The sequence below is a fragment of the Parus major genome, chromosome 4, assembly GCF_001522545.3.
Source record: "Parus major isolate Abel chromosome 4, Parus_major1.1, whole genome shotgun sequence".
Taxonomy (NCBI): domain Eukaryota; kingdom Metazoa; phylum Chordata; class Aves; order Passeriformes; family Paridae; genus Parus; species Parus major.
This window is the reverse complement of record NC_031771.1, coordinates 7,443,951-7,456,900: the sequence shown is the minus strand read 5'-3', so window position 1 is coordinate 7,456,900 and position 12,950 is coordinate 7,443,951. Positions and strand designations below refer to the sequence as shown.

General features: G+C 37.7%; 1 protein-coding gene across 5 annotated transcripts in view; it reads right to left on the bottom strand.

Annotated features, from left to right (window-relative positions):
• JADE1 (jade family PHD finger 1) overlaps positions 1-12,950 on the bottom strand; it is a 114,878-nt gene that overhangs the window by 46,385 nt on the left and 55,543 nt on the right. For 4 of the 5 annotated variants that reach the window (XM_015623808.3, XM_033513936.1, XM_015623807.3 and 1 more), the window contains one exon: positions 10,832-10,908. The exons of the other annotated variant lie outside the window; for it this stretch is intronic. In XM_015623808.3, the coding sequence (XP_015479294.1) occupies positions 10,832-10,895 (64 nt within the window). In that variant the 5' untranslated portion in view covers positions 10,896-10,908. The remainder of the gene's footprint in view (positions 1-10,831; positions 10,909-12,950) is intronic. 5 annotated transcript variants of the gene reach the window in all.

Below are 12,950 nucleotides of genomic sequence, written 5' to 3'. Positions count from 1 at the left end.
CCTCCCTCCCTCCCTCCCTCCCTTCCTTTTTTATTTTGATAATACTCCTTTTACTGTTGAAATCTTTTCCACTAATTCATGAAGTCCTCACACATGAAGGTGGAGCTAACAAAGATGAATTTCTCTTCACTGTTAAATTTAGTCCAAGAGTATCACTTAAAACTCAAAACTGTTCTTTTGCTCTTTTGGCTCCAGCTCTCAGGAACTTCCATTTTCTCTTTTTTATTTTGAAGATTAGAAACTTGAGGAGAAGAACAGTACAGATCCAAATCAGCACTGTCAACACTAGATTGTACTTAAAGAGTGTTATTTTCCAGAGACCTTTCATATCTCCAGCGAGAGGTATTTTATAGAGCAGAGCCATAAGACGGATGCACAGTTGGGCCAATTCCTTTCGAGGTCCATTTTGTCTCTAACTGGTCTAATCACACAAGGGGAAAAAATTGACTCATGCATATGTAAATCTATACCACTGACAAGTTGCATAAGCGCAATATTTTTAACTCCTGCAGAAATAAAATTTACCCAGCACAGCTCCTGTATGGGCCATAGAGGAACACAGTTGTCACAGTTTTGTCCTACCCAAATACATCATTTATGGCCACATGGGACCTGACCACTTCACAAAATTATGCACAGGACCCCCCACTAATTGTCACTCTGGCTTTCTTGTCCTTCTCATTATCTACCACTACCAAAATTTGGTGTGTCTGGATTAGGCAGGTCAGAAAGACTGAGTTCAGGTAGTAAATGATTGCCTTGGACTCTGAAGCTGAGGTTTACAGCTTACCAGGATTGCTTGTGAGAGTGGTTTGTTTGTTCATAGGCCATACACCAGAGATGTGATTTCTCCTGTGCTCACAGCCCTCATTCTTTCTGGTTTATAGTTCCTTTGGCTTATTGAGATGAAGTCATGAGAGATCACTAACTGGGTGTATGGGCCAGTACCCCAAGAAGGAAAAGCTGTGCCAGTGAAGGATGAAGATGGAAAGGGATGAAAATGGATCCTCAGAGATTAATTTTTTATTCAGCAGGCTTTCAGACTGGGCTTGCACACACAGTCCGGTGTACTCTTTTTAATGACAAAACTTGAGAAGTAGAGATTATAACACTAATTTTATCTATGGGTAGACAGGGGCATGCAAAGGTTATGTCACTCACACAAGTCACATGTTAAGTCAGCATTAAAACCAAGAATAGAAACCTGAAGTAATGCCTCTCAGTCCAAGGTTTCTAATGATTAAACCATATCCTCTCCTTTGGCCTGGTCCACAGCACAGAACACAGTACAAAGTATACCTCCATGACATTTTGCACATAGCTATCTTAAAATGTTTTTGCAAGTCAGGAACAATCATCACATGGATATGCAATGCTAACACTGTGCATTCATCTGAAAAGGAAGCAGGGACAGGTATGCCCAATGGGTAAAATTAACTACATTCAAAAATCTAAAAGTATAGGTACTGGAATCACATGTTTCCAAATTATTGTAATTGAAAAGAGGAAGCTGACAGGAACCAGTAGAACAAGAAACTCAATGGAACAACTGGAAACAGAATTGCAGGTCTGCAAGTTAAGCTGGATGAAGATGATGCATCACCTTTAAGGGAAATAACACAATTTTGTACATGATGAGAGAAGTAATTAGCAGCCCTAAGAGGTAATGCCCTAAGGATTATGAAAACCTCAGGCAAGTGAGAGTTTAGCAGCAACAGATCAAATCTCAGCTGAAGTATCTACACGTGCCTATCTGGCAGCTCATCAAGCAACATTACAACAGCTAATCTAAATGAACTTCAGCATTAAATTGTGTTTGTGCAGGCAGAAATCATGTAGTGAAAGAAAGGTGCTGTGACAAGACTTGTGGAAGAGTTCTAAAGAAACTGATTACAGATTTTCTGATTGCAGAGTGCAACCTGATAACTGGTTGCTAGAAGTGGAGTAGTGGTAGCAATTATCACAGAAGTACAAAAAAAAATCAAATTTTTTTTCAGTAACAACTTAGTGCCAAAATGACTTAGAAAAAAATTTGCAACTCTGAATCTTTAGGAATCAGAAAAATATTAACTCAAAAAAGAAAGATTAGCTGTTCCAATTGCTCGAAGCAGTTTGTGGTAACATGTCTACAAAGAGCAGAAATCCTGGAAATAACTTCCCATGTGGACCTTTTGGGTTCCCTTTGGTACTTGATGGAATCACCACAGAGTCACTTCTGTTTGTGGTGTCTCCTAGGACAACTTCTTCCAAATGCAATGACTCTTAGTTAATTGAATTTAAAGCTGTTTGCAGTCCATGAAACTGAGGTCTGCCATAAGGGGCAAGACATCCTACACCCTCCATGGCAAAAAGCAAACCTAAGACAATTAGCCATAAGTTATAGTGCATAGGAGGTATTCTGTTTGTCCTCAATAAGTATAAGTAATCCCCTCTCCTCAGTTTCCATGCTTGAAATCCCCCTTAGCGGATGTGGCAATCACGATTTCTACAAAGACCAAATTCTGTCCTTAAATAGTCAGAGGGCCGCTGATTTCAGATGCAGTTGTCCTGAAACCTACTTCAACTATTAGTAATTTAGCTCAGCAGTAGACAAAATAAAAGGGTGTAAAGAAGTGATCACTACTAGATAAAGGAAATCTTAGTCAAAAAGGCAACTGTTGTTTATTTCAGCTGTTTTACTTTACCAATTGTATGTTTTAGAAATTAAGTTATTCAGTGTTTAACAAGTAGGAAAAATTATTGAGAAACTAAACTAAATATGTTTTTCTTGTGGCAATATTGATTGCTGAGCTTTTCTACAAGTTCCACTGGGTAAATAAGCACAAAAACCACTTTGGGATGTTTTAATCAACATCAGTGTCATAAAAGCTATCTCATGGACTTAGATTTCACTACTATTTATGTACAGAGCTTTGACAGTATCAAATAGGACTTGGAACAAGAGGTTTGTAATATTCAGCACAAAAGAATGTTTACAGAATAGGGGAAAGCTGAGCCCTTATCTAACCCCCCTCCATCTCTCACTCCCCCCCAGTGAGGTGGGGAGCTATTGGGATAAAGAGTGGAGTGTATGCCATGTATCCATTGGCCACAGAACCTTGCAGAAGCTGGCCTGAGCTGACTGTATCATTAACACGTACCCAAAACAGCTCAGTTCCCACTGCTACACTTCCACTTTGCGAAGAGCTTATCAGAAATCCACACCCAGTAAAAAATCCCCCAACATAACAAAAGCCGCAGTACCTTATCAGGGAGAGAATTATTATCTCTTTTGCAAATAAGATACTGAAACATAATTGTAGAGATACAAATAAAAACTGCCCCTGGCAAAGCAAAGATACTCAAATTCATGATTCAGCCCTAACACGTTACAGCAGACTAATCCTTCAGTGATGTTTGAAATACACACAGTATGAGAGGGAAGCTATCCCTAACATTGCATTTGCACACTGAATGTGTCTAACCCCAAACTTCTGCTCCAGGCTCCACAAGAGCAGTGAGGGTTACAGGAGGTGGCACAGTTTTTGACCATGAGGATGTCCAGAGGCAGAACTCAAAACAGTTGCACAGAAAATTTTCAGGGCTCAGGATGCAAACAGCCCTCGAGTAATTTCGCACCATTTATACCAGTAATTCTGAGGTTACTTTTTTCTTTTAATGGACAAAGGAATTTCTTGCTAATTTAGAAATTACAGCATCTTTGCTCAAAGGTGAGGCTGCCACAGTTATATTTAACCAAGCACACCAGGAGGAATGAAGAAAAATTGTAAATCAGATCATTACTCTGGTTTTTGTAAACTTTGCTTTGCTAAGCAAAAAAAACCAAAAAAAACAACCCAGCAAAAAATAGTCTCTGACCTTCTAGAACAACATTTAAGAAAAAAAAAAAAAAGTCTGATCTGCTTATGTGGGCAGATTTTGGCACAGGGTAAACACCCATGTTTGCTCCTCAAATTGCACAAGTCAGAAAGGATTTTTTCTGTCTTTTATCCAGGACATGCTTTTAAACCATTGCACATTTATGTTGCTGACAATCTGAGGCAGGTTACTTTCTTCATGTGGAAGAGTAAGAACTGGGGCAAAGTAAATGTGCCAACTGCCTGTAATCTGGTGGCCATAAAGGAACATCCTATAGTGGGCACACAAATCCTTATGGAACTTCCAAAACCCCAGCTCCAGCCTACTCAGATCCTCAAGCATTCATCCAGCCATAGCAGCATCTCTGCCCTCAGCCAAAGCTAAAGGTGAGCCCACTGCTTCAGATCTCTTCTGGGAAAGGGCCCAACTACTTAAGATAGAGTCTCAGGCCCCAACACACAGAGTTTACAGAAGATAAGTTCAGGAAAGCCTGAAAGAGTGCCAGCCCCAGAGCAGGCAGTCCCATGCCAGAGTACAAAGTGTACTGGCACTCTGGTGTGGTGTTTTGGATCGATAATGTGTGTGATAAAGCACATATTGACTGACAGGCTGGACAGGCCCACTGAGAGAGCAAAGGGATTTTTCCTCTCCCAGCGTGTTGACAGTGGAGCCTAGAGCCTCAATTTGTCTCTACTTTTCTTTACATGTTTATCTTCTGCAAGAGCTGCTCCTGTGGTTTCTTTGGGGGTCTCTCTCTTTTTAAAGAAATTAAGAATTCTTCATGCCTTCCTTCATAAAATGTTTTGAGTATGGTGCACTCAGTAGTGCCTGACACAAGGTTTAGAGATCCTAGATCGCTTGTTGGCAGGAGTTTGACTTCAGTGAAGGAAATCAGGGATAGCAAAATGTCCCACACCTTGGACAAAGTAAAGGGAGCCCAAGATCACTGGTTGTGTGAGCCCCAGCAGTTCAGTTGAAGGGGATGAGTAAGTATTGAAAATATTGGCCCCAGTGAGGGAGCCTCATTGACCAACCAAGCTGGTTGTCCTTCAGAATGCAAGCATCACCTGGCTAAATGTTTTAAATCCCCTTAAAGTTGCCAAGGACCTTCTAATATCCCTAATTCTATATTTTTTGCCATGAAAAATATATCAGTCCAGAAAATCAAGCTACAGCATACACGCAAAATCCTTTGCTACTCCATACACACATGCTTTCTTTTCACAAGTATCTCAAAGGCAGGATCCCACCTAAGGAAGGAAGACACTGATACTTGATTTATTTTAAAAATTATTTCCATGTACTTAGAGTTTGTAAACAACCACTGAAACCAAAAGTATGAGTTGAAAGTATCTTTTTTTTTTATGCCCCTAACTTTTGTGGAGCTAGGCTTTTCCCCAAGTCCATGTTTTATAATTACAAATAATTCTATATAGCCATTGCTATTCAAACTGTATAATATTTCTTAATAAACTGATGTATCACACACAGCACATGCTCTAATTGAAAACCACCATGTCAACGTGAAAATTCAAAGAGGAATTGGTGACAAAGGGATTAAAAGCTGCATGTCATTTCCAACATAGGCACCAAATGAAATCCCACTTAAAAAGGTGTTTGCTGATCCTAACCCTGTTCACACTTCACAGCAGAAAAATAGACACTTTCAACCCTGTGAAAAATAACACTTGTTCACATACTACATATATAGGATAACAGTTAAAATATCTTATCTTTTTTGTACTCTAATCTCTAATCATAATTCCACTATGTTCATCTTGCAGTTCTCGATTGAGGAATCATTTCATTTCATATACAGGAAAATCTCCTGTATATTTAGGGCACAGCTCACAAAAATAAACAAATAATCCATTTTCTAATAGATTTGGCAGGTGGAGCAAGTTAAAGCAACGGACAAAGACACTCAAGACTCTAGGCTCCAAAAGGCTCATCCATCCCATCTAATTACTATCATGATTTGACTCAGTGATCTTAAAGGTCTTTTCCAACCCTACTGATTCTGTGACTACGATCCTAAGTTTCTTATGCTGCTTGACAGTGCCAAAAAAACACAAGAATTTCCTCAAGGAAAAAAACCACCTTTGCAAACAAGTGAGGTTGCAATTTTTTTTTTCTTTGCACTACATCACTTATCTCTTGGGTACAGATGACATTCATAACCATGTGCCAGGACCACAGCTAAATTATCGCTTTCCCCTAAATAGTCTGAGGGAAGAAAAACAAGAGTGCTGTACAAGGAAAAACAAGAGAAGAAAAACAAGAATGCTGAATAGGAAATTAGGAAGAGTTGGTCTTGAGCTTAATTTTGAAAATTCTTTCAGTTGAGCTTCCAAATTTTTTTTCCTATGGCTTTTCATGGACAAAAGATCTATCATTTTTGCAGGCATGCTCAGGAGCTGCATGTGTAACTGCCCAGCTGTACACATTGTGGGCACAACACCTGCTGCACTAAAAGCTCTTTGCAGACAAGTAGACATGTTCCAGCTATGCAGTCCAAGCATTTTAAATGATCTCCACCCTTCAGGAGATCCCCTTTTTGCCTTTGTGGAAAATAATTATTTTATTGGACACGATTTTCCTGCCCACCTAGATTCAGGTGCTATTCACAATGAGAAATTCACAGCCAAATTCACAGCAGGTAGTACCAAAAGCGTTCTAAGATTTCTGCAGCAAAATGTAATGACTTCATTTTAATAGGTAAACATGATGAGCTCTACAAATGACTGCTGAGGCATTAGACATCATTAGTCCCACAGAGAAAGCACTAACGTCCTGCAGTATCAAATTGTTTATCACTAATTTACAGAGGCTGAATCCACAAATACATTTCTATCATCTTGCAGTTGCCTAATTAATTACATATATTAAGCAAATTAAACTGAAGGATGCAGCAAGTACTCCCAGGGCAGCCAATGGCTGTGTCACCAGCAATTTGCTGCTTTTGCCTTCAGAAGCACTCACAATTTTCTTTTAGTGGCAAAGACAATCATAAAAGGATGAAAGCAGGAATCTCACTAGTACAGCAGAAATCAAAAGAGACTTCTATTGCATTGAAATTAGTAAAATAACTCCAAGAGAAGAACTTTATAAACAAGGAATGAACACATGTTCAGTCCTTGAACTATGCTGTGCCTATTGTGTGCACATATTGTGTGTATCACACGGACAACAGAAGCAATGAGTGAAATGTCACCACAGTCATTTATTTAAAATGCACACATTTTTTTGTTAATTTTAAAAGATACTGATTTTTCATGGTGATTCAAAATTAGCTTACAAAAATAATTTCTGATACTTGTGGAGCTCTATTTAGGTTTTGAAAAAAAATATTATTGGCATTCTTTTTTCCTGTACTACCAGAGCACAGGACATTTGAGGAGTACAGGACATATTTTCTATCTTCTCATACAGGAAAAAAACAACCAACAAGTCAACCCAAAATGTACCCAAATCAGAAGGAAACATACACAAGGGCAATTCCACGGCTATTTCGTGATAAATGATAAACCACAATGTGTTCCTTAGTGGCTGTGCAGAATATGTGTGATCCAGAGTTTAGAATGTCCTCATTTCCTAACATCTTTTTTCCTTTTTTTATCTGTGGAGGAACTGCTGACTGCCACATTTGACAGACAGAAGCAAGCTTATTATTTGATATTTTAAATGTGAGACTTTGGAACAACTAATTCTTCTGTTCTAGTATTACAGTAGCTGTTCTGAAAGAAAGCTGACATAAAATGCCTCTACCCATCTTTCTTTTTTTTTTACCCCAATTTTGAGACACAATTTTTAGAATATTCTCTGTGAAATCTTAAATGTGCCCAATGATACAAGGTCAAAGCCCTTCTACACTTATTGATACCAGCATTTGCACTTCGAATTAAAGGCCAAATCAACCTTAAAATCAACAACTATATCAATCAACAATAAATCAGACAACTTAAATCCTACACAACTAAAAGAACTCTTTCACTCCATATCTTCCAGACCCTTATAGTGGTTTTACTTCAAGGTCTAAATCTGTGTCATAATTACAGTAAACCTTTCTTGAATGAACAGAAAGTCCTCTAATAAACAGCAAAGGCAGTAAACTAAAGAATTCCATTGATACAGAGCATAGCAATAACATTTTCAGGAGAAAATTGCTTGTAAGAGATACGACGCTCCAACAAGCATCTAAGAAAACAATCTGCAATTTGGTTTCTTTCTTCAAAGCAGGAGATGCCTATAAAGTTTATCTGGAAAGTGCATGAGCTTAAAACCAAAACCTAGCCATCCCCTCCTAGGAATAGGTAATTAAAGCATAACAGCATTTCACCAAAGGATTTATAATCTACATGGTCAAAGCAGTACTTTTCAAAGTATCTTTTCACCAGAAATCACAGGCTAGCTCTGTCTGCCAAAACAGCCTATATGTTCCCTTAAAAGTTATTCTGCTGCAGTCAATACAAAGTTTCCTCTGCAAAATTCTTCTATGAATTGAGGAAAACCTGTCTTGAGCCTTTTTTCCCATTTTAATACATATTTCTTCTTCTCCTGATCCTATTGGATATCCTTTATTTTGTTTCCATTCCTAGCAGCTGTTCTTCCCAGCAACTGCCCTGGAACTTGGACTCTTTTGGCCACTCAAAAGCATCACAATCTAGGTAGTCTAGGCTTGCTTGGATGGAACAGGTGCAAGTATTCTCTCTCTTTGGCATCTTTGGTACATGTCCAGAGCACTCACTAGCTCTCTATCAGTCACTTTTTCATGCAATTTACCATAGCCCAATTGCTGCTCCAAATCAACCAACACTAACTTTCCCCAAAATAGGCTGTTTTCTACATCTGTGCCTCAGGACACTCCAATTTCCAGCTCATTTTTTTCAGGGAGCACATGGTTACTGAAGCAAAATGATCCTTAACTCTGTGCAACATATCACTTGTAAATCTCAATATTAGCGAACACAAGCAGTTTGCAGATTTAGCTTTTAAAAGTCTCTTAAATTCTAAATACATTAATGTGCGCACCAATCTGATGTTCTAAAGAGTCTAAAAGACTAAGATTAAAGTCCTCTTTAATGCACAATTATCCCTATTCTATGCAGAGCTGCTTTCTGAAACAGAAGGCACACCAAGCATCAGCTTTTCCTCACTTCTAAGTTCATTTGCTTTCACCATCCCAAATGCAGCTGGCGAAAGACCTGTAAATCCAGATTGCTTTCCATGGTATTACTCATCAAAGCCTTTAAGTTCCTTCGCCTGCCAGCTGAGCCATTACCTGTTTATCTGGCAGAATGGTTAGGATTTTGGGTTGACCCCTACTTCTGCCATAAATCACATTAGACTTGTGGAACCCTTCATAGAAGTAATGCTGAAGTGACCTTGTCCTTTGCATCATAAAGATGCCATTCCTCAGAGTGCATTTTCTCAAGTATTGTACACTTGGTGACAATTACAGAGAATTCACAAAGTAAATCAAGTTTGCTATTTTATCAGTAAATACTGATGTTTGTTTATGCTTTAGTACAAACTCCTTCTAAAAGCCAAAAAAGAAGCAGACAAAAAGCAGCAGCAATCAATTTTGGTTTTTTGGTTAGTAACAAACATTCAGAGGAAAACCACAATGGTATGTTTTTTGAAAGCATCCCTGCCATGGTTTGAGCTCTGGCAGTGTCATGCTATCCATATTCTTGTTGTTTAGAAGAAAAAAACTACCATGCATAAATAAACAGGCCAAATAAACAGAAAGGATTTTCTCTGGAAAAACTCTCTGGAGTTCTATGATGCCAGTGAGCAAAATTCAGGTCTGCAAATACAATTTAATTGAAGTCATCAGCATTAGGAGATAGTTCTCCTGCACTTCATAAATGTGTTCCTTCTATGCAGATAAGTGTCCCTTGAGGTTATTTTAGTGGTGAAAATAAGATCTACATCTCTTTTAATTCACCAAAGATTATCTGTGAAAGAACTGAATTCTATTTCACTCTGGTAACCATCAACAAAATTTCGTACTAAAATTCTGTCACATACATCTGAAAACACCAGGATTAAACAGATGCTTTAAAGACTAAGACACCAAACTGCTGTACTGATGACCTTTATTTTTCAGTAGGAAATGTTATTCTGTTGAAAACAGCACCAAAATGCAAATATTTAAGTCTATTTTTAGGACTCACACCACATTTTTATTATTTTTCTTTTAGGTGGATGAGAATACAGAATAATTTAGGCTATATTTTCATTAGCAAGTTGTGCAGCACACTCAGAGCAAGCCTGAATAGCCAAACAGGTGCAGCTGTAAATTAAAACCTCATCCTTACAGGTGTTATTGGAGGGAAGGAGAAATGCTTTTTACTGGCTCTGCCCTGCACTGAATGACCATTAGCAGTTAAAGCATTATGAATATATGGTACTGTACCCTGCCTTTTGTTTTAGTTTAATCTAAGAGGAACTCAGTTTGTGCTTTCCAAGACAGTTTCACAGCATAAGCCAACAAAAGGCAGGGAAGGATGATGAAGAGATTCCTGTCACAGAACATCCCCTCTCAGAACTAGTACATTAACATATATGCACCCTGTGATGATCAGCAGAAATACTTGAGGGAGAAGCCATTTAAGGAAACCATGGAAAAACACTAGGGAAGAAAGGGATAGAGAAACAGCATGTTTTCCATGAGGGTTCTAGCCTTAAAAGCTCTCCTTGATTTAATAACCTACTAGCTTTTCAGGAATATTACAAAGCCTGGTAATTGTGGAGTAACCATTTAGAAAGTGAAAAAAAGCTAAAATGTCCATTTAAAATTAAAGCACTTTAAAGAAATTCAAATGGAACAGTGTTAGAAAAAGTAAAGTTGGAATAAAAAGTTGCATTTCTCAAACATTTTTTTTCCTTGAAAGAAAAGATGTTCTCTGTAGCAGTAGGACACAGATATTTTTAAATACAAAAGAAAAGACACTGAGGACTAAGTGACCTTCATATCCGTATATGGGTCTAGATTGTCTCAAGAAGAATGAGAAACAGATTCTGCTTTTCATTTCAGGAGTGCACCTGAAAAAAAAAAAAAGCATCAAGAAGTTCTCCAAGTTGCAATTCATTCATCATTACATCTACATATTCATATATGTAGATATATATACATATTCATATGTATATATTCATATATATACATTACATCTACATATTCAACATTACATCCTCCAGTAAGTCTGACCATTCAACATGTATTTTCACTAAACTTAAGGGATATAACAAATCAGTGTAATTAAACAGGAATTCTGACATACTGAGCCACCGCCACCTCATCTGTCTAAACTGAACCCAGGCTTATGGACCTAGGCATAATAAAGATATTAATACTGTAAATTTTGGTACTTATTTTGATACCAATAGGCATTGCTACTTTTTGATGTCAATATCCAACAGCATCACTACCCATTAATGCCCATTAATTTCAAAATTGTGATATTGACAGGTGTTGATATTTACACACATCATTACCTTTTGATATCAATAGACACCAATTCTTTTATTTTTAATGCCAATTTCAACAATATCTTAATGCATTGATAAGTAAAGTTATCAGTACTTCCTAATTTTGAAACCAAATTTCAATTTTAGAATGCATCAAAACCTATTTCAATATGAATTTTGATACCAATAGGCAATAAAAGATTAAGGTGCCTATTGAAAGGAATCAATACCTCTAATATCAATGTCTGTCTAAACTAATCTCAGTATTGGTAGGCACCCATAGCTATCAATTTCAATATTGATTTTTATATCATTAGGTATCAATACTTACTGATATCAATGGGTATCAAAAGACAGGATTTAATACCTATCAATTTCTATAGTGATTTGGAAACCAGTAGGCACCAACAGATATTGATAGGCATGAAAATCTATCAATTTCAAGAGCTACTCATTTCAATAGTCATCTATACCTATTGATTTTGAAGCTGATTTTGATATCAGTAGGCATCTATATCTATTGATATTGATACCTTTCAAAAGCAAGAGTAGTCAATATTTATAATTTGTATACCTACTGATAGGTATTGATACAGTGATTTAGGTAAGTATTGATACCCATCAATACCTATGATAGAGACCTACCTTTTGTTAGAGATACTCACTGTTATGGAAGTCATCAGTATTCATTAATACCAACTGATAAGTATCAATACCTATGAATCTGATACCAATTTACTTTTATACCAATCAATATCAATCAGTTTAAATAACTGGGTGTGTTAAGGGGAATCAATTACTATGGATGTTTACACACTGGCCAAAGAGCCATGTGAAGCTTTGGTATGGAGCTTAGAGGTTGTATTACTTGGTATGGAGCTTGTCCACTTCTGCTGTGCTTCCTGGAGCTTAAAAAAAGGCATATTAGGTGTGCAAAATCCTGCATGTCAAGGTTCAGCGAGTGTGTGCAAAAATCAAAGTCACAGATGCAGTAAATAACTGATCCTTGATATTTAGACACAGGAGGAATACAAAACAGTCTTGCTATTCCATTATATCCAGGAACTCTGATGACTTCCATGTGGCTCAAATTAATTTGGTTTTCTTGGAAGTCAGTTCTCTTTAAAACAGGTTTAGTTTCTCTTAGTTAACATCTCTCCATATAGCTCAGTTTATAGCCCATGGAGATGTCCTTCCTTCCTTCAGGTTTTGGAGAGTTACTAGTTCTACCTCGATTTCTCTGCACAGTGCTGCCATGCCAGCAGTTTTTTCTGAAGGCTGAAAACACAGACAGTCCTACCCCTTTTTTCCCTTTCAACTGCAAACATCCTCTCTCTGTCCCACACACACCTCCAAACTCAGCAGGGCGAGACAGACACACTCCCACAGAGCTGTCTAAGAAACTACAGTGCCACATGGAAAGATAGTTGGATTTACTGGCATTGTTTCTAACTTTAAATATTTTGTCAGCTCTGGATTTGTGGTTTAAATTTTCTAATGTGACTACAGAACAAACGATAGCTATAAAAGCTACTGCTTGCTCGTGTTATCCTAGTACAGATCAGTGCTACAACGGGAGTGTCAGCATGTGTGCTGTCACTGGCACCTCCTAAAGAGGC